Consider the following 26245-nt stretch of genomic DNA (forward strand, 5'->3'; position numbering starts at 1 on the left):
TGCTATGCAACTACTATACACCGACCATACTACTGCAATACTACTACTACGATACTACTACTATACTACTACTATACTCTCAGCTGGCCACTACTATGCTACTACTATACTACCACTATACGATGGTTATACTACTATATTACTGCTATACTACTACTATACTTCCACCTGGTCACTACTATGCTACTAGACTATTACTGTACTACTACTACACTACTACCATACTACTACTATGCTACTACTATACCACTGGACTACAACCATACTACTACTATACTACTATACCACGACTATACCACGACTATACTACTACTGCACTACTACCATACTACTACTATGCTACTACTATACCACTGGACTACAACTATACTCCCACTATACTACTATACCGCGACTATACTACTACTGTACTACTGCCATACAACTACTATACTACTATACTACTGTACTTGGCTGATACTATACTACTATACTACTGGACTATACTATTATATATACTGCCACTATACTACTACTTTGCTACTACTAGACTACTACTGTACTGCTACTATACTACTATCCTACTACTAGACTACTACTAGATTACTACTATACTGCTATACCACTAGCCTACTACTAGACTACTACTGGACTATTTCTAGACAACTACTACTACTTCTACTCAACTACTACTATATTACCACTATACTATTACTAGACGATTACTAGACTACTAGACTACTACTATACTACTGGAAAACTACTAGACTACTAGACTACTACTAGAGTACTACTATTCTACTTCTAGACTACTACTAGACTACTAGACTACTACTATACTACTGGACTACTACTAGACTACTAGACTACTACTAGACTACTACTATACTACTTGACTACTACTAGACTACTAGACTACTACTAGACTACTAGACTACTACTAGACTACTACTAGACTACTGCTATACTTCTAGACTGCTACTAGACTACTATACTATTACAATGCTACTACTATACTACTACTAGACTACTACTATACTACTGGACTACTACTATGCTACTTCTAGACTACTAGACTACTACACGACTACCATACTACTACTATACTACTATACTTCTGGGAATCTACTATACTACCACTATACTAGACTACTATACTATTACACTGCTACTACTATACTACTACTAGACTACTACTATACTACTACTATACTACTACTAGACTACTATACTATTACAATGCTACTACTATACTACTACTAGACTACTACTATACTACTACTAGACTACTACTATACTACTGGACTACTACTATACTACTACTAGACTACTACTAGACTACTACTATACTACTGGACTACTACTATGCTACTTCTAGACTACTAGACGACTACACGACTGTAACGACGTTCGTCTGTTGTATGAAGAGAGTCAGACCGAAATGCAGCGTGTAGGTTACTCATGACTTTAATGAAGATAATAGCGGTACAAGAAATAACTGTAAAATGAAAACAACAAACGAAACGTGAAACCTATTACAGCCTATCTGGTGACTACAACACTAAGACAGGAACAAACACCCACAAAATACAACGCGAAAATCAGGCTGTCTAAATACGGTTCTCAATCAGAGACAACGACAAGCACCTGACTCTGATTGAGAATCGCCCCAGGCAGCCAAGCCTAACTAGACACACCCCTAATCATACACAATCCCAATTACTACAAACCCCAATACGAAACACAACATATAAACCCATGTCACACCCTGGCTTACCCAAACATATACCAAAAACACAAAATATAATGACCAAGGCGTGACAACGACTACCATACTACTACTATACTACTATACTTCTGGGAATTTGTAAGTCGCTCTGGATAAGAGCGTCTGCTAAATGACTTAAATGTAAATGTAAATGTAATACTACCACTATACTACTACTAGACTGCTACTTCTCTCCTCTCCTCCCACTTTTCTGTGTTTCACACTTCTCTCTTCTTCTTCCACTCTGTGTTTCAGTGAAGGTTCAGAAGAGTGACAACCCCCACTCGTGGGACCCCTGTGTGAACTACTGCCCCCCCCAGCACCCCTCCTCTCACTGTAAGACCTGGACCACCTCCTCCAACCCCTCCAGCACACAGGAATATTGCAAATGTAAGTATCGCCTCTGCTTCTGTTTCTACATCGTTCTGTGTCTGTGTGCCATACCTTTGTTCTCACACTACCAGAAATGTAGCTATACCCTGTGTCTGTGTCTGTGTCTGTGTCTGTGCTGTGTCTGGTCTGTGTCTGGTCTGTGTCTGGTCAGTGTCTGGTCTGTGCTGTGTCTGTGTCTGTGTCTGGTCTGTGTCTGTGTGCCATACCTTTGTTCTCACACTACCAGAAATGTAGCTTATACCCTGTGTCTGTGTCTGGTCTGTCTCTGGTCTGTCTCTGGTCAGTGTCTGGTCTGTGCTGTGGCTGGTCTGTGTCTGTGTGCCATACCTTTGTTCTCACACTACCAGAAATGTAGCTTATACCCTGTGTCTGTGTCTGGTCTGTCTCTGGTCTGTCTCTGGTCAGTGTCTGGTCTGTGCTGTGTCTGTGTCTGTGCTGTGTCTGGTCTGTGCTGTGTCTGTGTCTGGTCTGTGTCTGTGTATGTGTCTGTGTCTGGGTCTGGGTCTGTGCTGTGTCTGTGTCTGTGTCTGTGTCTGTGTCTGTGTCTGGTCTGTGTCTGGTCTGTGCCTGTGTCTGTGTCTGTGGCTAGGTCTGTGCTGTGTCTGTGTCTGGTCTGTGTCTGTGTCTGTGTCTGTGTCTGTGTCTGTGTCTGTGTCTGTGTCTGTGTCTGTGTCTGTTCTGTGTCTGTGCTGTGTCTGTCTCTGGTCAGTGTCTGGTCAGTGTCTGGTCTGTGCTGTGTCTGTGTCTGTGTCTGGTCTGGTCTGTGTCTGTGTCTGGTCTGTGTCTGTGTCTGTGTCTGTGTCTGTGTCTGTGTCTGCATCTGGTCTGTGTCTGTGTCTGTGTCTGTGTCTGTGTCTGTGTCTGTGTCTGTGTCTGTGTCTGTGTCTGGTCTGTGTCTGTGTCTGTGTCTGGTCTGTCTCTGGTCTGTGTCTGGTCTGTGTCTGTATCTGTGTCTGGTCTGTGTCTGTGTCAGTGTCTGTGTCTGTCTCTGGTCAGTGTCTGTATCTGTGTCTGTGTCTGGACTGTGTCTGTGTCTGTGTCTGTGTCTGTGTCTGGTCTGTGTCTGTGTCTGGTCTGTGCCTGTGCCTGTGTCTGTGTCTAGGTCTGTGTCTGTGTCTGTGTCTGTGTCTGTGTCTGTGTCTGTGTCTGGTCTGTGTCTGGTCTGTGCCTGTGCCTAGGTCTGTGTCTGTGTCTGTGTCTGTGTCTGTGTCTGGTCTGTGTCTGTGTCTGGTCTGTGTCTGGTCTGTGTCTGTGTCTGTGTCTGTGTCTGTGTCTGTGTCTGTGTCTGTGTCTGTGTCTGTGTCTGGTCTGTGTCTGGGTCTGGTCTGTGCTGTGTCTGTGTCTGTGTCTGTGTCTGTGTCTGTGTCTGTGTCTGTGTCTGTGTCTGTGTCTGTGTCTGTGTCTGGTCTGTGTCTGTGTCTGTGTCTGTGTCTGTGTCTGTGTCTGTGTCTGTGTCTGTGTCTGTGTCTGTGTCTGGTCTGTGTCTGGTCTGGTCTGTGTCTGTGTCTGTGTCTGTGTCTGTGTCTGTGTCTGTGTCTGTGTCTGTGTCTGTGTCTGTGTCTGTGTTTGTGTCTGTGCTGTGTCTGTCTTAGTCCTAGTGTCCACCAGGAGTGAGTATCTATGATGACTTTAGTCTCTCTATCTCCCTACTGCCCTAGTGTCCACCAAGAGTCAGTATCTATGATGACTTTAGTCTCTCTATCTCCCTACTGCCCTAGTGTCCACCAAGAGTCAGTATCTATGATGACTTTAGTCTCTCTATCTCCCTACTGCCCTAGTGTCCACCAAGAGTCAGTATCTATGATGACTTTAGTCTCTCTATCTCCCTACTGCCCTAGTGTCCACCAGGAGTCAGTATCTATGTGACTTTAGTCTCTCTATCTCCCTACTGCCCTAGTGTCCACCAAGAGTCAGTATCTATGTGACTTTAGTCTCTCTATCTCCCTACTGCCCTAGTGTCCACCAGGAGTCAGTATCTATGTGACTTTAGTCTCTCTATCTCCCTACTGCCCTAGTGTCCACCAAGAGTCAGTATCTATGTGACTTTAGTCTCTCTATCTCCCTACTGCCCTAGTGTCCACCAAGAGTCAGTATCTATGTGACTTTAGTCTCTCTATCTCCCTACTGCCCTAGTGTCCACCAAGAGTCAGTATCTATGTGACTTTCGTCTCTCCCTCACTCTACAGAAATGGTGTCCACCAGGAGTCAGTATCTATGTGACTTTAGTCTCTCTATCTCCCTACTGCCCTAGTGTCCACCAAGAGTCAGTATCTATGTGACTTTAGTCTCTCTATCTCCCTACTGCCCTAGTGTCCACCAAGAGTCAGTATCTATGTGACTTTAGTCTCTCTATCTCCCTACTGCCCTAGTGTCCACCAAGAGTCAGTATCTATGTGACTTTAGTCTCTCTATCTCCCTACTGCCCTAGTGTCCACCAAGAGTCAGTATCTATGTGACTTTAGTCTCTCTATCTCCCTACTGCCCTAGTGTCCACCAAGAGTCAGTATCTATGTGACTTTAGTCTCTCTATCTCCCTACTGCCCTAGTGTCCACCAAGAGTCAGTATCTATGTGACTTTAGTCTCTCTATCTCCCTACTGCCCTAGTGTCCACCAGGAGTCAGTATCTATGTGACTTTATTCTCTCTATCTCCCTACTGCCCTAGTGTCCACCAAGAGTCAGTATCTATGTGACTTTAGTCTCTCTATCTCCCTACTGCCCTAGTGTCCACCAAGAGTCAGTATCTATGTGACTTTAGTCTCTCTATCTCCCTACTGTCCTAGTGTCCACCAAGAGTCAGTATCTATGTGACTTTAGTCTCTATCTCCCTACTGCCCTAGTGTCCACCAAGAGTCAGTATCTATGTGACTTTAGTCTCTCTATCTCCCTACTGCCCTAGTGTCCACCAAGAGTCAGTATCTATGTGACTTTAGTCTCTCTATCCCCCTACTGCCCTAGGGTCCACCAGGAGTCAGTATCTATGTGACTTTAGTCTCTCTATCTCCCTACTGCCCTAGTGTCCACCAGGAGTCAGTATCTATGTGACTTTAGTCTCTCTATCTCCCTACTGCCCTAGTGTCCACCAGGAGTCAGTATCTATGTGACTTTAGTCTCTCTATCTCCCTACTGCCCTAGTGTCCACCAGGAGTCAGTATCTATGTGACTTTAGTCTCTCTATCTCCCTACTGCCCTAGTGTCCACCAAGAGTCAGTATCTACGTGACTTTAGTCTCTCTATCTCCCTACTGCCCTAGTGTCCACCAAGAGTCAGTATCTATGTGACTTTAGTCTCTCTATCTCCCTACTGCCCTAGTGTCCACCAGGAGTCAGTATCTATGACGACTTTAGTCTCTCTATCTCCCTACTGCCCTAGTGTCCACCAAGAGTCAGTATCTATGTGACTTTAGTCTCTCTATCTCCCTACTGCCCTAGTGTCCACCAAGAGTCAGTATCTATGTGACTTTAGTCTCTCTATCTCCCTACTGCCCTAGTGTCCACCAGGAGTCAGTATCTATGTGACTTTAGTCTCTCTATCTCCCTACTGCCCTAGTGTCCACCAGGAGTCAGTATCTATGTGACTTTAGTCTCTCTATCTCCCTACTGCCCTAGTGTCCACCAAGAGTCAGTATCTACGTGACTTTAGTCTCTCTATCTCCCTACTGCCCTAGTGTCCACCAAGAGTCAGTATCTATGTGACTTTAGTCTCTCTATCTCCCTACTGCCCTAGTGTCCACCAGAGTCAGTATCTATGACGACTTTAGTCTCTCTATCTCCCTACTGCCCTAGTGTCCACCAAGAGTCAGTATCTATGTGACTTTAGTCTCTCTATCTCCCTACTGCCCTAGTGTCCACCAAGAGTCAGTATCTACGTGACTTTAGTCTCTCTATCTCCCTACTGCCCTAGTGTCCACCAGAGTCAGTATCTATGTGACTTTAGTCTCTCTATCTCCCTACTGCCCTAGTGTCCACCAGGAGTCAGTATCTATGTGACTTTAGTCTCTCTATCTCCCTACTGCCCTAGTGTCCACCAGGAGTCAGTATCTATGTGACTTTAGTCTCTCTATCTCCCTACTGCCCTAGTGTCCACCAAGAGTCAGTATCTACGTGACTTTAGTCTCTCTATCTCCCTACTGCCCTAGTGTCCACCAAGAGTCAGTATCTATGTGACTTTAGTCTCTCTATCTCCCTACTGCCCTAGTGTCCACCAGGAGTCAGTATCTATGTGACTTTAGTCTCTCTATCTCCCTACTGCCCTAGTGTCCACCAGGAGTCAGTATCTATGTGACTTTAGTCTCTCTATCTCCCTACTGCCCTAGTGTCCACCAAGAGTCAGTATCTACGTGACTTTAGTCTCTCTATCTCCCTACTGCCCTAGTGTCCACCAAGAGTCAGTATCTATGTGACTTTAGTCTCTCTATCTCCCTACTGCCCTAGTGTCCACCAGGAGTCAGTATCTATGATGACTTTAGTCTCTCTATCTCCCTACTGCCCTAGTGTCCACCAAGAGTCAGTATCTATGTGACTTTAGTCTCTCTATCTCCCTACTGCCCTAGTGTCCACCAAGAGTCAGTATCTACGTGACTTTAGTCTCTCTATCTCCCTACTGCCCTAGTGTCCACCAGGAGTCAGTATCTATGTGACTTTAGTCTCTCTATCTCCCTACTGCCCTAGTGTCCACCAAGAGTCAGTATCTACGTGACTTTAGTCTCTCTATCTCCCTACTGCCCTAGTGTCCACCAAGAGTCAGTATCTATGTGACTTTAGTCTCTATCTCCCTACTGCCCTAGTGTCCACCAAGAGTCAGTATCTATGTGACTTTAGTCTCTCTATCTCCCTACTGCCCTAGTGTCCACCAAGAGTCAGTATCTACGTGACTTTAGTCTCTCTATCTCCCTACTGCCCTAGTGTCCACCAGGAGTCAGTATCTATGTGGCTTTAGTCTCTCTATCTCCCTACTGCCCTAGTGTCCACCAAGAGTCAGTATCTACGTGACTTTAGTCTCTCTATCTCCCTACTGCCCTAGTGTCCACCAGAGTCAGTATCTATGTGACTTTAGTCTCTCTATCTCCCTACTGCCCTAGTGTCCACCAAGAGTCAGTATCTATGTGACTTTAGTCTCTCTATCTCCCTACTGCCCTAGTGTCCACCAAGAGTCAGTATCTATGTGACTTTAGTCTCTCTATCTCCCTACTGCCCTAGTGTCCACCAAGAGTCAGTATCTATGTGACTTTAGTCTCTCCCTCACTCTACAGAATTGGTGTCCACCAAGAGTCAGTATCTATGTGACTTTAGTCTCTCTATCTCCCTACTGCCCCAGTGTCCACCAAGAGTCAGTATCTATGTGACTTTAGTCTCTCTATCTCCCTACTGCCCTAGTGTCCACCAGGAGTCAGTATCTATGTGACTTTAGTCTCTCTATCTCCCTACTGCCCTAGTGTCCACCAGGAGTCAGTATCTATGTGACTTTAGTCTCTCTATCTCCCTACTGCCCTAGTGTCCACCAGGAGTCAGTATCTATGACGACTTTAGTCTCTCTATCTCCCTACTGCCCTAGTGTCCACCAAGAGTCAGTATCTATGTGACTTTAGTCTCTCTATCTCCCTACTGCCCTAGTGTCCACCAAGAGTCAGTATCTATGTGACTTTAGTCTCTCTATCTCCCTACTGCCCTAGTGTCCACCAGGAGTCAGTATCTATGTGACTTTAGTCTCTCTATCTCCCTACTGCCCTAGTGTCCACCAGGAGTCAGTATCTATGTGACTTTAGTCTCTCTATCTCCCTACTGCCCTAGTGTCCACCAAGAGTCAGTATCTACGTGACTTTAGTCTCTCTATCTCCCTACTGCCCTAGTGTCCACCAAGAGTCAGTATCTATGTGACTTTAGTCTCTCTATCTCCCTACTGCCCTAGTGTCCACCAGGAGTCAGTATCTATGACGACTTTAGTCTCTCTATCTCCCTACTGCCCTAGTGTCCACCAAGAGTCAGTATCTATGTGACTTTAGTCTCTCTATCTCCCTACTGCCCTAGTGTCCACCAAGAGTCAGTATCTACGTGACTTTAGTCTCTCTATCTCCCTACTGCCCTAGTGTCCACCAGGAGTCAGTATCTATGTGACTTTAGTCTCTCTATCTCCCTACTGCCCTAGTGTCCACCAGGAGTCAGTATCTATGTGACTTTAGTCTCTCTATCTCCCTACTGCCCTAGTGTCCACCAGGAGTCAGTATCTATGTGACTTTAGTCTCTCTATCTCCCTACTGCCCTAGTGTCCACCAAGAGTCAGTATCTACGTGACTTTAGTCTCTCTATCTCCCTACTGCCCTAGTGTCCACCAAGAGTCAGTATCTATGTGACTTTAGTCTCTCTATCTCCCTACTGCCCTAGTGTCCACCAGGAGTCAGTATCTATGTGACTTTAGTCTCTCTATCTCCCTACTGCCCTAGTGTCCACCAGGAGTCAGTATCTATGTGACTTTAGTCTCTCTATCTCCCTACTGCCCTAGTGTCCACCAAGAGTCAGTATCTACGTGACTTTAGTCTCTCTATCTCCCTACTGCCCTAGTGTCCACCAAGAGTCAGTATCTATGTGACTTTAGTCTCTCTATCTCCCTACTGCCCTAGTGTCCACCAGGAGTCAGTATCTATGATGACTTTAGTCTCTCTATCTCCCTACTGCCCTAGTGTCCACCAAGAGTCAGTATCTATGTGACTTTAGTCTCTCTATCTCCCTACTGCCCTAGTGTCCACCAAGAGTCAGTATCTACGTGACTTTAGTCTCTCTATCTCCCTACTGCCCTAGTGTCCACCAGGAGTCAGTATCTATGTGACTTTAGTCTCTCTATCTCCCTACTGCCCTAGTGTCCACCAAGAGTCAGTATCTACGTGACTTTAGTCTCTCTATCTCCCTACTGCCCTAGTGTCCACCAAGAGTCAGTATCTATGTGACTTTAGTCTCTATCTCCCTACTGCCCTAGTGTCCACCAAGAGTCAGTATCTATGTGACTTTAGTCTCTCTATCTCCCTACTGCCCTAGTGTCCACCAAGAGTCAGTATCTACGTGACTTTAGTCTCTCTATCTCCCTACTGCCCTAGTGTCCACCAGGAGTCAGTATCTATGTGGCTTTAGTCTCTCTATCTCCCTACTGCCCTAGTGTCCACCAAGAGTCAGTATCTACGTGACTTTAGTCTCTCTATCTCCCTACTGCCCTAGTGTCCACCAGGAGTCAGTATCTATGTGACTTTAGTCTCTCTATCTCCCTACTGCCCTAGTGTCCACCAAGAGTCAGTATCTATGTGACTTTAGTCTCTCTATCTCCCTACTGCCCTAGTGTCCACCAAGAGTCAGTATCTATGTGACTTTAGTCTCTCTATCTCCCTACTGCCCTAGTGTCCACCAAGAGTCAGTATCTATGTGACTTTAGTCTCTCCCTCACTCTACAGAATTGGTGTCCACCAAGAGTCAGTATCTATGTGACTTTAGTCTCTCTATCTCCCTACTGCCCCAGTGTCCACCAAGAGTCAGTATCTATGTGACTTTAGTCTCTCTATCTCCCTACTGCCCTAGTGTCCACCAGGAGTCAGTATCTATGTGACTTTAGTCTCTCTATCTCCCTACTGCCCTAGTGTCCACCAGGAGTCAGTATCTATGTGACTTTAGTCTCTCTATCTCCCTACTGCCCTAGTGTCCACCAAGAGTCAGTATCTACGTGACTTTAGTCTCTCTATCTCCCTACTGCCCTAGTGTCCACCAAGAGTCAGTATCTATGTGACTTTAGTCTCTCTATCTCCCTACTGCCCTAGTGTCCACCAGGAGTCAGTATCTATGATGACTTTAGTCTCTCTATCTCCCTACTGCCCTAGTGTCCACCAAGAGTCAGTATCTACGTGACTTTAGTCTCTCTATCTCCCTACTGCCCTAGTGTCCACCAAGAGTCAGTATCTACGTGACTTTAGTCTCTCTATCTCCCTACTGCCCTAGTGTCCACCAGGAGTCAGTATCTATGTGGCTTTAGTCTCTCTATCTCCCTACTGCCCTAGTGTCCACCAAGAGTCAGTATCTATGTGACTTTAGTCTCTCTATCTCCCTACTGCCCTAGTGTCCACCAAGAGTCAGTATCTACGTGACTTTAGTCTCTCTATCTCCCTACTGCCCTAGTGTCCACCAGGAGTCAGTATCTACGTGACTTTAGTCTCTCTATCTCCCTACTGCCCTAGTGTCCACCAAGAGTCAGTATCTATGTGACTTTAGTCTCTCTATCTCCCTACTGCCCTAGTGTCCACCAAGAGTCAGTATCTATGTGACTTTAGTCTCTCTATCTCCCTACTGCCCTAGTGTCCACCAAGAGTCAGTATCTATGTGACTTTAGTCTCTCCCTCACTCTACAGAATTGGTGTCCACCAAGAGTCAGTATCTATGTGACTTTAGTCTCTCTATCTCCCTACTGCCCCAGTGTCCACCAAGAGTCAGTATCTATGTGACTTTAGTCTCTCTATCTCCCTACTGCCCTAGTGTCCACCAAGAGTCAGTATCTATGTGACTTTAGTCTCTCTATCTCCCTACTGCCCTAGTGTCCACCAAGAGTCAGTATCTATGTGACTTTAGTCTCTCCCTCACTCTACAGAATTGGTGTCCACCAAGAGTCAGTATCTATGTGACTTTAGTCTCTCTATCTCCCTACTGCCCTAGTGTCCACCAGGAGTCAGTATCTACGTGACTTTAGTCTCTCTATCTCCCTACTGCCCTAGTGTCCACCAAGAGTCAGTATCTATGTGACTTTAGTCTCTCTATCTCCCTACTGCCCTAGTGTCCACCAAGAGTCAGTATCTATGTGACTTTAGTCTCTCTATCTCCCTACTGCCCTAGTGTCCACCAAGAGTCAGTATCTATGTGACTTTAGTCTCTCCCTCACTCTACAGAATTGGTGTCCACCAAGAGTCAGTATCTATGTGACTTTAGTCTCTCTATCTCCCTACTGCCCTAGTGTCCACCAAGAGTCAGTATCTATGTGACTTTAGTCTCTCTATCTCCCTACTGCCCTAGTGTCCACCAGGAGTCAGTATCTATGTGACTTTAGTCTCTCTATCTCCCTACTGCCCTAGTGTCCACCAAGAGTCAGTATCTATGTGACTTTAGTCTCTCCCTCACTGAATTAGTGTCCACCTGACTCTTTATCTCCCGCCTTAATATAATATAACATATAAAATATATTCATTCTGAATGTGTACAGTATACCAATTAGCAGACACTTTTTTAAATGACTTATCTCCTTCTCTCTGCAGCCTTAGTGACTCTTCTTTCCATCATCTCTCTCTCCCTCTGTTTTTCTCAATTCAATTCAGTTCAATTTGCTTTATTGGCATGATGTAACAATGTACATATTGCCAAAGCTTACTTTGGATGTTTACAATATGAAAATAATAAGAATCAAAACTGTCAACGGGACAACAGTAACAACAATAACCAAGGGTCAAAATAACCATTCATTGAACAATAACAATAAGCATACAGTAGAGGACATGTGCAGGTTGATTGGTCTGTCAGACATTGTCCCTCATCTTATGGCAGGAGGCAATGTAGTGCTCTGCCAACCAACAACTCTCTGCGTCCTCCCCCAACAGTAGCCTATTCCCATCAGAGAGGTCTTTGAAACCTTGAACAAGGGTTTCAAATTTGGGGAAATGACACTCTCTAATTGTTTTTTATTTTTTACATTTTGTCATAAAATGCAGCTCTGTCTCTCTCTCTCTCTCTCTCTCTCTCTCTCTCTCTCTCTCTCTCTCTCTCTCTCTCTCCAGCCCTAGTGTCGACCAACTTCTCCCCCGGTTCCACCACCACCACCACATCAGGCCCTGGGTCGACCAGCCAGATCTCCAGTACCCTGCCCCGTACAGCCGTCCCCATGAGTCCACGCAACTCCATGATGAAGAGACGGCAGAGGAAAAAAGAGCATAAGAGCTCATGTTCGTACTGTATGGTCTTCAAATCCCTGCCCCATTACAATACCCTGTCCACTAGAGACAGTACTATGGTACAGGTGTAGGATCTTCATTTGATCAACTTTTTGTAGGTAAACTTTAAAACTTGTAGTGTATTTGAGGTTGAAAAAGGGTTCTGAAGTTTGTATTTTCACATTTAAAAGTTAATATTAACTCATATCCAAACACTGAGGTTGACTCGTCATATGTGTGGCCAAAGCATAAATTGCAGAAAAAAAAGAAAAAAAAACACTATTTCACTTCACATTGTAAGTAATTATAGATTAATATTTCATAGATATCTGGAAAACACTGGGCAGTGTTTAAAGAAAAATGTATCAAACCTTGCAGGATTATTTTCCTGCCGTAGCAAACTGGCTCAAGTTAAGATCCTACATCTGTAGTTTGGAGGATATCCTACTGCTCAGCGTGCTGTTATTTCCACCATTTTCATTTAGTTGATGTAATCATGCTGGTTCTGTTTTCCATAGTTTAATACTATGCGGGTGTTGTGTTTGTCTTTGCTCTGGTGATTCTATTTAATCCATATTTGATTTACTCTTGATATGCCCAACCCTCATCCTGGGAGCTACCCTCTCACAGGATTTTCTGCAAATGTTTTGCTAGTGACCTTACCAGGACCCTTCATTAGCTGAATCAGGTGTTTTACTGCAGGGTTGAAACAACACCCTGCACACCTAGTTGCTTTCCAGGAGTAGAGATGGTCACTCCTGATAGGGTAGATAGTATGTGTTCTGTCTGAAATCTCTCTCTCTCTCTCTCTCTCTCTCTCTCTCTCTCTCTCTCTCTCTCTCTCTCTCTCTCTCTCTCTCGCTCTCTCTCAATTCGCTTTATTGACATGACGTAACAATGTAGATATTGCCAAAGTGTCAGGTTGGTCGTATACATAATGAGCGGACCAAGGCGCAGCGTGAGTAGAGTTACACATATTTATTACAGTGAGCCTTCAAAAAAAAGAAGAAACGAACTTGCAGTTCATAGCGCACATAGGCACTAACCATAGGCACTAAACCATAGGCACTAAACCATAGGCACTAAACCATAGGCACTAAACCATAGGCACTAAACCATAGGCACTAAACCATAGGCACTAAACCATAGGCACTACACCATAGGCACTAAACCATAGGCACTACACCATAGGCACTAAACCATAGGCACTAAACCATAGGCACTACACCATAGGCACTAAACCATAGGCACTAAACCATAGGCACTACACCATAGGCACTAAACCATAGGCACTAAACCATAGGCACTACACCATAGGCACTAAACCATAGGCACTACACCATAGGCACTAAACCATAGGCACTACACCATAGGCACTACACCATAGGCACTACACCATAGGCACTACACCATAGGCACTAAACCATAGGCACTAAACCATAGGCACTAAACCATAGGCACTAAACCATAGGCACTAAACCATAGGCACTAAACCATAGGCACTACACCATAGGCACTAAACCATAGGCACTAACCATAGGCACTAAACCATAGGCACTACACCATAGGCACTAAACCATAGGCACTACACCATAGGCACTAAACCATAGGCACTAACCATAGGCACTAAACCATAGGCACTAACCATAGGCACTACACCATAGGCACTAAACCATAGGCACTAACCATAGGCACTAAACCATAGGCACTAACCATAGGCACTAAACCATAGGCACTAACCATAGGCACTACACCATAGGCACTAAACCATAGGCACTAACCATAGGCACTAAACCATAGGCACTAACCATAGGCACTAAACCATAGGCACTAAACCATAGGCACTAAACCATAGGCACTACACCATAGGCACTAAACCATAGGCACTAAACCATAGGCACTAAACCATAGGCACTAAACCATAGGCACTAAACCATAGGCACTAACCATAGGCACTAAACCATAGGCACTAAACCATAGGCACTAAACCATAGGCACTAAACCATAGGCACTAAACCATAGGCACTAAACCATAGGCACTAAACCATAGGCACTACACCATAGGCACTACACCATAGGCACTAAACCATAGGCACTAAACCATAGGCACTACACCATAGGCACTAAACCATAGGCACTACACCATAGGCACTAAACCATAGGCACTACACCATAGGCACTACACCATAGGCACTAAACCATAGGCACTACACCATAGGCACTAAACCATAGGCACTAAACCATAGGCACTACACCATAGGCACTAAACCATAGGCACTACACCATAGGCACTAAACCATAGGCACTACACCATAGGCACTAAACCATAGGCACTACACCATAGGCACTAAACCATAGGCACTAAACCATAGGCACTACACCATAGGCACTAAACCATAGGCACTACACCATAGGCACTACACCATAGGCACTAAACCATAGGCACTAAACCATAGGCACTAAACCATAGGCACTAAACCATAGGCACTAAACCATAGGCACTAACCATAGGCACTAAACCATAGGCACTAACCATAGGCACTAAACCATAGGCACTAACCATAGGCACTAAACCATAGGCACTAAACCATAGGCACTAAACCATAGGCACTACACCATAGGCACTAAACCATAGGCACTAAACCATAGGCACTAAACCATAGGCACTAAACCATAGGCACTAAACCATAGGCACTAAACCATAGGCACTAACCATAGGCACTAAACCATAGGCACTAAACCATAGGCACTAAACCATAGGCACTAACCATAGGCAAACCATAGGCACTAAACCATAGGCACTAAACCATAGGCACTAAACCATAGGCACTAACCATAGGCACTAAACCATAGGCACTAACCATAGGCACTAACCATAGGCACTAAACCATAGGCACTAACCATAGGCACTAAACCATAGGCACTAACCATAGGCACTAAACCATAGGCACTAAACCATAGGCACTAACCATAGGCACTAAACCATAGGCACTAAACCATAGGCACTACACCATAGGCACTAAACCATAGGCACTAAACCATAGGCACTAAACCATAGGCACTAAACCATAGGCACTAAACCATAGGCACTAACCATAGGCACTAAACCATAGGCACTAAACCATAGGCACTAAACCATAGGCACTAAACCATAGGCTAAACCTAGGCAAACCATAGGCACTAAACCATAGGCACTAAACCATAGGCACTAAACCATAGGCACTAAACCATAGGCACTACACCATAGGCACTAAACCATAGGCACTAAACCATAGGCACTAAACCATAGGCACTAAACCATAGGCACTACACCATAGGCTAAACTACTACACCATAGGCACTAAACCATAGGCACTACACCATAGGCACTAAACCATAGGCACTACACCATAGGCACTAAACCATAGGCACTACACCATAGGCACTAAACCATAGGCACTACACCATAGGCACTAAACTAAACCATAGGCACTAAACCATAGGCACTAAACCATAGGCACTAACCATAGGCACTAAACCATAGGCACTAAACCATAGGCACTAACCATAGGCACTAAACCATAGGCACTACACCATAGGCACTAAACCATAGGCACTACACCATAGGCACTAAACCATAAACCATAGGCACTAAACCATAGGCACTAAACCATAGGCACTAAACCATAGGCACTAAACCATAGGCACTAAACCATAGGCACTAAACCATAGGCACTAAACCATAGGCACTAAACCATAGGCACTAACCATAGGCACTAAACCATAGGCACTAACCATAGGCACTAAACCATAGGCACTAAACCATAGGCACTAAACCATAGGCACTAAACCATAGGCACATAGGCACTAAACCATAGGCAAACCATAGGCACTAAACCATAGGCACTAAACCATAGGCACTAAACCATAGGCACTAAACCATAGGCACTAAACCATAGGCACTAAACCATAGGCACTAAACCATAGGCACTAAACCTAAACCATAGGCACTAAACCATAGGCACTAAACCATAGGCACTAAACCATAGGCACTAAACCATAGGCACTAAACCATAGGCACTAAACCATAGGCACTAAACCATAGGCACTACACCATAGGCACTAAACCATAGGCACTAAACCATAGGCACTAAACCATAGGCACTAAACCATAGGCACTAAACCATAGGCACTAAACCATAGGCACTAAACCATAGGCACTAAACCATAGGCACTAAACCATAGGCACTAAACCATAGGCACTACACCATAGGCACTAAACCATAGGCACTACACCATAGGCACTAAACCATAGGCACTAAACCATAGGCACTAACCATAGGCACTAAACCATAGGCACTAAACCATAGGCACTAAACCATAGGCACTACACCATAGGCACTAAACCATAGGCACCTAAACCATAGGCACTACACCATAGGCACTAAACCATAGGCACTAAACCATAGGCACTAAACCATAGGCACTAAACCATAGGCACTAAACCATAGGCATACACCAGGCACTAAACCATAGGCACTAAACCATAGGCACTAAACCATAGGCACTAAACCATAGGCACTAAACCATAGGCACTAAACCATAGGCACTAAACCATAGGCACTAAACCATAGGCACTAAACCATAGGCACTAAACCATAGGCACTAAACTAAACCATAGGCTAAACCTACTAAACCATAGGCACTACACCATAGGCACTAAACCATAGGCACTAAACCATAGGCATAGGCACTAAACCATAGGCACTAAACCATAGGCACTAAACCATAGGCACTAAACCATAGGCACTAAACCATAGGCACTACACCATAGGCACTAAACCATAGGCACTAAACCATAGGCACTACACCATAGGCACTAAACCATAGGCATAGGCACTAAACCATAGGCACTAAACCATAGGCACTAAACCATAGGCACTAAACCATAGGCACTAAACCATAGGCACTAAACCATAGGCACTACACCATAGGCACTAAACCATAGGCACTAAACCATAGGCACTACACCATAGGCACTAAACCATAGGCATAGGCACTAAACCATAGGCACTAAACCATAGGCACTAAACCATAGGCACTAAACCATAGGCACTAAACCATAGGCACTAAACCATAGGCACTACACCATAGGCACTAAACCATAGGCACTAAACCATAGGCACTAAACCATAGGCACTAAACCATAGGCACTAAACCATAGGCACTAAACCATAGGCACTAAACCATAGGCACTACACCATAGGCACTAAACCATAGGCACTAAACCATAGGCACTAAACCATAGGCACTAAACCATAGGCACTACACCATAGGCACTAAACCATAGGCACTAAACCATAGGCACTAAACCATAGGCACTAAACCATAGGCACTACACCATAGGCACTAAACCATAGGCACTAAACCATAGGCACTAAACCATAGGCACTAAACCATAGGCACTAAACCATAGGCACTAAACCATAGGCACTAAACCATAGGCTAAACCATAGGCACTACACCATAGGCACTAAACCATAGGCACTAAACCATAGGCACTAAACCATAGGCACTAAACCATAGGCACTACACCATAGGCACTAAACCATAGGCACTACACCATAGGCACTACACCATAGGCACTAAACCATAGGCACTAAACCATAGGCACTAAACCATAGGCACTAAACCATAGGCACTACACCATAGGCACTAAACCATAGGCACTAAACCATAGGCACTAAACCATAGGCACTAAACCATAGGCACTAAACCATAGGCACTAAACCATAGGCACTAAACCATAGGCACTACACCATAGGCACTAAACCATAGGCACTACACCATAGGCACTACACCATAGGCACTAAACCATAGGCACTAAACCATAGGCACTAAACCATAGGCACTAAACCATAGGCACTAAACCATAGCACTACACCATAGGCACTAAACCATAGGCACTAAACCATAGGCACTAAACCATAGGCACTAAACCATAGGCACTAAACCATAGGCACTAAACCATAGGCACTAAACCATAGGCACTAAACCATAGGCACTAAACCATAGGCACTAAACCATAGGCACTAAACCATAGGCACTAAACCATAGGCACTACACCATAGGCACTACACCATAGGCACTACACCATAGGCACTACACCATAGGCACTAAACCATAGGCACTAAACCATAGGCACTACACCATAGCCACTACACCATAGGCACTACACCATAGGCACTAAACCATTGGCACTAAACCATAGGCACTAAACCATAGGCACTACACCATAGGCACTACACCATAGGCACTACACCATAGGCACTAAACCATAGGCACTAAACCATAGGCACTACACCATAGGCACTACACCATAGGCACTAAACCATAGGCACTAAACCATAGGCACTAAACCATAGGCACTACACCATAGGCACTAAACCATAGGCACTAAACCATAGGCACTAAACCATAGGCACTACACCATAGGCACTAAACCATAGGCACTAAACCATAGGCACTAAACCATAGGCACTACACCATAGGCACTACACCATAGGCACTAAACCATAGGCACTAAACCATAGGCACTAAACCATAGGCACTACACCATAGGCACTAAACCATAGGCACTAAACCATAGGCACTAAACCATAGGCACTACACCATAGGCACTACACCATAGGCACTAAACCATAGGCACTAAACCATAGGCACTACACCATAGGCACTACACCATAGGCACTACACCATAAGCACTAAACCATAGGCACTAAACCATAGGCACTAAACCATAGGCACTACACCATAGGCACTAAACCATAGGCACTAAACCATAGGCACTACACCATAGGCACTAAACCATAGGCATAGGCACTAAACCATAGGCACTAAACCATAGGCACTAAACCATAGGCACTAAACCATAGGCACTAAACCATAGGCACTAAACCATAGGCACTACACCATAGGCACTAAACCATAGGCACTAAACCATAGGCACTACTAAACCATAGGCACTAAACCATAGGCACTAAACCATAGGCACTAAAGGCACTAAAACATAGGCACTAAACCATAGGCACTACACCATAGGCACTAAACCATAGGCACTAAACCATAGGCACTAAACCATAGGCACTACACCATAGGCACTAAACCATAGGCACTAAACCATAGGCACTAAACCATAGGCACTAAACCATAGGCACTACACCATAGGCACTAAACCATAGGCACTACACCATAGGCACTAAACCATAGGCACTAAACCATAGGCACTAAACCATAGGCACTACACCATAGGCACTAAACCATAGGCACTAAACCATAGGCACTACACCATAGGCACTAAACCATAGGCACTAAACCATAGGCACTAAACCATAGGCACTAAACCATAGGCACTACACCATAGGCACTAAACCATAGGCACTACACCATAGGCACTACACCATAGGCACTAAACCATAGGCACTAAACCATAGGCACTAAACCATAGGCACTAAACCATAGGCACTAAACCATAGGCACTACACCATAGGCACTAAACCATAGGCACTAAACCATAGGCACTACACCATAGGCACTAAACCATAGGCACTAAACCATAGGCACTAAACCATAGGCACTAAACCATAGGCACTACACCATAGGCACTAAACCATAGGCACTACACCATAGGCACTACACCATAGGCACTAAACCATAGGCACTAAACCATAGGCACTAAACCATAGGCACTAAACCATAGGCACTAAACCATAGGCACTACACCATAGGCACTAAACCATAGGCACTAAACCATAGGCACTACACCATAGGCACTAAACCATAGGCACTAAACCATAGGCACTAAACCATAGGCACTAAACCATAGGCACTACACCATAGGCACTAAACCATAGGCACTACACCATAGGCACTAAACCATAGGCACTAAACCATAGGCACTAAACCATAGGCACTACACCATAGGCACTACACCATAGGCACTACACCATAGGCACTACACCATAGGCACTAAACCATAGGCACTAAACCATAGGCACTACACCATAGGCACTACACCATAGGCACTACACCATAGGCACTAAACCATTGGCACTAAACCATAGGCACTAAACCATAGGCACTACACCATAGGCACTACACCATAGGCACTACACCATAGGCACTAAACTAAATAGGCACTAAACCATAGGCACTACACCATAGGCACTACACCATAGGCACTAAACCATAGGCACTAAACCATAGGCACTAAACCATAGGCACTACACCATAGGCACTAAACCATAGGCACTAAACCATAGGCACTAAACCATAGGCACTACACCATAGGCACTAAACCATAGGCACTAAACCATAGGCACTAAACCATAGGCACTACACCATAGGCACTACACCATAGGCACTAAACCATAGGCACTAAACCATAGGCACTAAACCATAGGCACTAAACCATAGGCACTACACCATAGGCACTAAACCATAGGCACTAAACCATAGGCACTAAACCATAGGCACTACACCATAGGCACTACACCATAGGCACTAAACCATAGGCACTAAACCATAGGCACTACACCATAGGCACTACACCATAGGCACTACACCATAAGCACTAAACCATAGGCACTAAACCATAGGCACTAAACCATAGGCACTACACCATAGGCACTACACCATAGGCACTAAACCATAGGCACTAAACCATAGGCACTAAACCATAGGCACTACACCATAGGCACTAAACCATAGGCTAAACTAAACCATAGGCACTAAACCATAGGCACTAAACCATAGGCACTAAACCATAGGCACTAAACCATAGGCACTACACCATAGGCACTAAACCATAGGCACTAAACCATAGGCACTAAACCATAGGCACTACACCATAGGCACTAAACCATAGGCACTAAACCATAGGCACTAAACCATAGGCACTACACCATAGGCACTAAACCATAGGCACTACACCATAGGCACTACACCATAGGCACTACACCATAGGCACTAAACCATAGGCACTAAACCATAGCCACTAAACCATAGGCACTAAACCATAGGCACTAAACCATAGGCACTACACCATAGGCACTAAACCATAGGCACTAAACCATAGGCACTACACCATAGGCACTAAACCATAGGCACTAAACCATAGGCACTACACCATAGGCACTAAACCATAGGCAGTACACCACAGGCATTAAACCATAGTCACTACACCATAGGCACTACACCACAGGCATTAAACCACAGGCATTAAACCACAGGCACTACACCATAGGCACTACACCATAGGCACTACACCATAGGCACTACACCAAAAACGAAACAATATCCCACAACGCAGGAGGGAAAAGGACCCCACTAAGTATCATCCCCAATTAGAGGCAACGATCATCAGCTACCTCCAATTGGGAACCATATTCACACCAACATAGAAATTCAAGAGTAGAACACCCCCTAGTCAAGCTCTGACCTACTGCTCCACTCTGACATACTGCTCTCTATGGTCAGGGCGTGACACAAAGCTTACTTTGGATATTTACAATATGAAAGGACAGAGGAGTCAATCACCACCTTCCGGAGACACCTGAAACCCCACCTCCTCCAACAGTAGCCTATTCCCATCAGAGAGGTGTTTCAAACCTTGAATAAGGGTTTCAAATTTGGGGAAACGACACCCTCTAATTGTTTGATATTTTTTACATTTTGTCAGGAAATGCAGCTCCGTCTCAGGTTCTGCTGTGGTGCAGTGGTTGCACAGCCTTTCCTCTACAGGGAGCCAGGTTCTGCTGTTGTGCAGTGGTTGCACAGCCTTTCCTCTACAGGGAGCCAGGTTTCCTGTGTCTACCCTTCTCAATGGCAAGACTGTGCTCACTGAGCCTGTATTTTGTCAAGGTTTTTCTAAGGTTTTGATCAGTAACCATGGTCAAATAGTTAGCCACGGTGTACTGTCGATTTAGGTCCAGATAGCACTGCATTTTGCTTTGTGCTTGTTCTTCCCAATAAGCAATGTAGTTTTGTTTTGACTGTGTTGTAATTTGGTTTATTCTGAGTGATTGGATGTTCTGGTCCTGAGGCTTCAGTGTGTTAGTAGAACAGGTTTGTGAACTCAGCCCCAGGACCAGCTGGATGAGGGGACTGAGGCTTCAGTGTGTTAGTAGAACAAGTTTGTGAACTCATCCCCAGGACCAGCTGGATGAGGGGACTGAGGCTTCAGTGTGTTAGTAGAACAAGTTTGTGAACTCAGCCCCAGGACCAGCTGGATGAGGGGACTGAGGCTTCAGTGTGTTAGGAGAACAGGTTTGTGAACTCAGCCCCAGGACCAGCTGGATGAGGGGACTGAGGCTTCAGTGTGTTAGGAGAACAGGTTTGTGAACTCATCCCCAGGACCAGCTGGATGAGGGGACTGAGGCTTCAGTGTGTTAGGAGAACAGGTTTGTGAACTCATCCCCAGGACCAGCTGGATGTGGGGACTGAGGCTTCAGTGTGTTAGGAGAACAGGTTTGTGAACTCATCCCCAGGACCAGCTGGATGAGGAGACTCTTTTCTTTGCTCAGCTCTTGGCATTGCAGGGCTTGGTAATGATATGAGAGGGGCTCACTGTATTTTAGATGTTTCCAAAACTTAATTGCTCTTTTTTGAGTTTTTATTATTAGTGGATATTGGCCTAATTCTGCCCTGCATGCATTGTTTGTAGTTTTCCTCTGGACATGTAGGAGAATCTTACAGAACTCTGCATGCAGGATTTCAATGGGGTGTTTGTCCCATTTGATGAAATCTTGTTTTGCAAGTGGACCCCACACCTCGCTGCCATAAAGTGCAATTGGTTCAATGACTCATTCAATTAGTTTTAGCAGAATTGTAATAGTTATTAAATTGAAATTTGTTTTTTAATGGTGTAGAATGCCATCTCTCTCTCTCTCTCTCCCTCTCTCCCTCTCTCTCTCTCTCTTCCCTCTCTCTCTCCCTCTCTCTCTCTCTCACCCTCCCTCTCTCTTCCTCCTCTCTCTCTCTCTCTCTCTCTCTCTCTCTCTCTCTCTCTCTCTCTCTCCCTCTCTCTCTCCCTCTCTCTCTCTCCCTCCCTCTCTCTCTCTTCCTCTATCTCTCCCTCTCTCTCTCTCTCTCTCTCTCTCTCTCTCTCTCTCTCTCTCTCTCTCTCTCTCCCTCTCTTGCTCTCTCTCTCTCTCTCTCTCTCTCTCTCCAGCTGTGTCACTGGCATCCAGTACAGTGGGTCCTGGTGGTCAGATCGTCCACACAGAGAGCAGTGAGATCACCCTGAGAGGAGACCCTCTAAACGGCTTTGGGGTCCAGCTACAGGGAGGCATCTTTGCTACAGAGACCCTCTCTGCTCCGCCGCTCATACGTTTCATAGAGCCGGACAGCTCGGCAGAGAGGTACGTATGCACACTCCTGAAAACTGAAGCTTGTGATTGTGATTTGGAGAGAGGGATCTAGAGATGGATCAGACAGGCTCCAGACAGTATCGCAGTAACACAGAGACCCTGCTACTTCAGACCGTGATTCCTGTCGTCATGAATCAGGCCAACAGACAGCCTGGAGTAATATGTAGTAAGTGTGTTATGGCCTTTCGGCCAGGCTGTTATTTGTCAATTATAGACTGGGTGGTCGAGCCCTGACTGCTGATTGGCTGAAAGCCATGTATACCACGGGTATGACAAAGCATGTATTTTCACTCTTCTGATTACATTGGGAACCCGTTTCTATTAGCAACAAGGCACCTCGGGGGTTTGTGGTATATTGCCAATATACCACAGCTAAGGGCTGTGTCCAGGCACTCCATGTTGTGTCGTGCTCAAGAACAGCCCTAAGCCATAGTATATTGGCCATATACCACACCCTCTCGGGCCTTATTGCTGAATTAGAACAGGTTCTCGATTCACTTGTCTGGTGAAGGAATGGATAGGTGAATAAGTGATAAATTACTTTAAACCTAATCAACCCTTGGTGTTTTCTACTACCACCCCCACTACTAATACTACTACTACTATGTTACAGATGTAGAATCTTAATTTGATCACCCTGTTGTAGAGTATTTGAGGTTTAAGGTTTCCCTTACAAAAAATGTATCAAGCCCTTCAAAAATGACCATTAATTATAATCAACATAATAATTAAAATGTCCTATTGCTGCAGGATTTACTTTCCTGCTGTTGAAAAATGGCTCAAATTAAGGTCCTACATCTGTAGTGAATTGAAGTACACTGTTTGGATCAATGGAGGCTGGTGGGAGGAGCTATAGGAGGATGGGCTCGTTGTAATGTATGGAATGGAATGAATGGAACGGTATGAAACACATCAAACATATGGAAACCACATGTTGGACTCCGTTCCATTAATTCCATTCCATACATTACAACGTGCCCATCCTCCTATAGCTCCTCCCACCAGCCTCCACTGATTCAGACCCATCTGTGTAGTGTTTTACTGGTGTTATATTAAGACTGTATAAGTTGTTGTTGGTTTTAAAGTGGGACCCAACATGGCTTTCATGTTGGCTACAGAGATTCAGGACCTTTGTGTCTCCGCTGTCTGCAGAAAGGAAACAAAACAATTTTATATCATGAAGAATTTCCTGGTTTTTTGTTTTTACTCATTTTGAACTCTGCCTTGTCTCCAGGGTAATCCTACTTCACTACGGGATAATTGGACTATTCTTAACTAAAGAGTGAGAGAGAGGGAGAGAGAGAGATACTGTATATATATATATATATATATCGAGAGAGAGAGAGAGAGATACTGTGTATATATATATATATTGAGAGAGAGAGAGATACTGTGTATATATATATATATATTGAGAGAGAGAGAGAGCAAGAGAGGAAGTTCCCTTTTGTGCTTTTGCTTTGATCTGAGCACAGGGAATTGTGTTGACGTCTGTTTGTTTACCCATAATCCTCCTTGTCGCCAGCGCTGTTTCACAACGACAGAGGCCTCCGCTGGTAGAAAATCATCTTTTTTGCTGTTCTCACTCCATCTGGAGGAATACTTCTTATGTCTCAGGAACCACATTAATAATACGTTAACACTTTAACAACATTGAGAAATCTTCTGAGATTGACAGACAGTAATGCTGCAAGAAGGTTGACCTGGAACCATTGGCACAAGACAGGGGGGGTAAATAGATAGATCCTCCTTCTAGACGACAGATAAATAAAGTTTTCAACTGTCGCACGAACGCACGCGCACACACACACACACACACACACACACACACACACACACACACACACACACACACACACACACACACACACACACACACACACACACACACACACACACACACACACACACACACACACACACACGTCTCTGACAGAGAGTTACAGCAACCTGGGGAGTCTCTCTCCACATTCGTGTATCTTCTTTCTTGTCTCTCTCTCTCTCCTTATTTCTCTCTCTTCTTGATGATTCTGGGTTACTTGAAACGGACGAGTTGTATTGAAAACAACACTTTAAAGATGTCTGCTGGCCTATCAGGAAGGCTTGAAATGAAAGAGACGGTGTGTTTCTTTCAACTTAAAAGGAAAGCATCATGGCCGTTGTCAAACTGGATGAGCGCTAATATTACTGGGTATCTGGGTCAAGACTCGGCGGGGCTCAGACTGGAGAATTCTCTCTCATTGCTTATCAGTTAGACGATTTAAAGATTGGGGTTAGGGGGGTTCGGGGGGAGGCCTCAGACTGGAGAATTCTCTCTCGTTGCTTATCAGTTAGACGATTTAAAGATTGGGGTTAGGGGGGTTTGGGGGGGGGGGACTGGAGAACTTCAAACATATTTTGTGTAGAAACATGTCTAAATTTTGTTGTCTTGACAGTAAATGAGAGAACTCATTAGCATGTCTGTCTTTCTCTCTCTCCCTCTCTGTCTAACTATGTACTCAACTCATTAGAGTGTATTAGATGAGTTAACTCAACTCATTAGAGTGTATTACATGAGTTAACCCAATGCATTAGAGTGTATTAGATGAGTTAACCCAATGCATTAGAGTGTATTAGATGAGTTAACTCAACTCATTAGAGTGTATTAGATGAGTTAACTCAACTCATTAGAGTGTATTACATGAGTTAACCCAATGCATTAGAGTGTATTAGATGAGTTAACCCAATGCATTAGAGTGTATTAGATGAGTTAACC

At 44.7% G+C, this 26245-nt stretch overlaps 1 protein-coding gene across 1 annotated transcript in view; it reads left to right on the top strand.

Annotated features, from left to right (window-relative positions):
* The window catches only part of grip2b (glutamate receptor interacting protein 2b), a 240773-nt gene that overhangs the window by 122966 nt on the left and 91562 nt on the right, over positions 1-26245 (top strand). Inside the window, 3 exon segments of the mRNA XM_046338982.1 lie at positions 2003-2137; positions 11930-12094; positions 23292-23481. Of these exon segments, the coding sequence (XP_046194938.1) occupies positions 2003-2137; positions 11930-12094; positions 23292-23481 (490 nt within the window).

Source organism: Oncorhynchus gorbuscha, linkage group LG03 (genome assembly GCF_021184085.1).
Source record: "Oncorhynchus gorbuscha isolate QuinsamMale2020 ecotype Even-year linkage group LG03, OgorEven_v1.0, whole genome shotgun sequence".
NCBI classification, from domain to species: domain Eukaryota; kingdom Metazoa; phylum Chordata; class Actinopteri; order Salmoniformes; family Salmonidae; genus Oncorhynchus; species Oncorhynchus gorbuscha.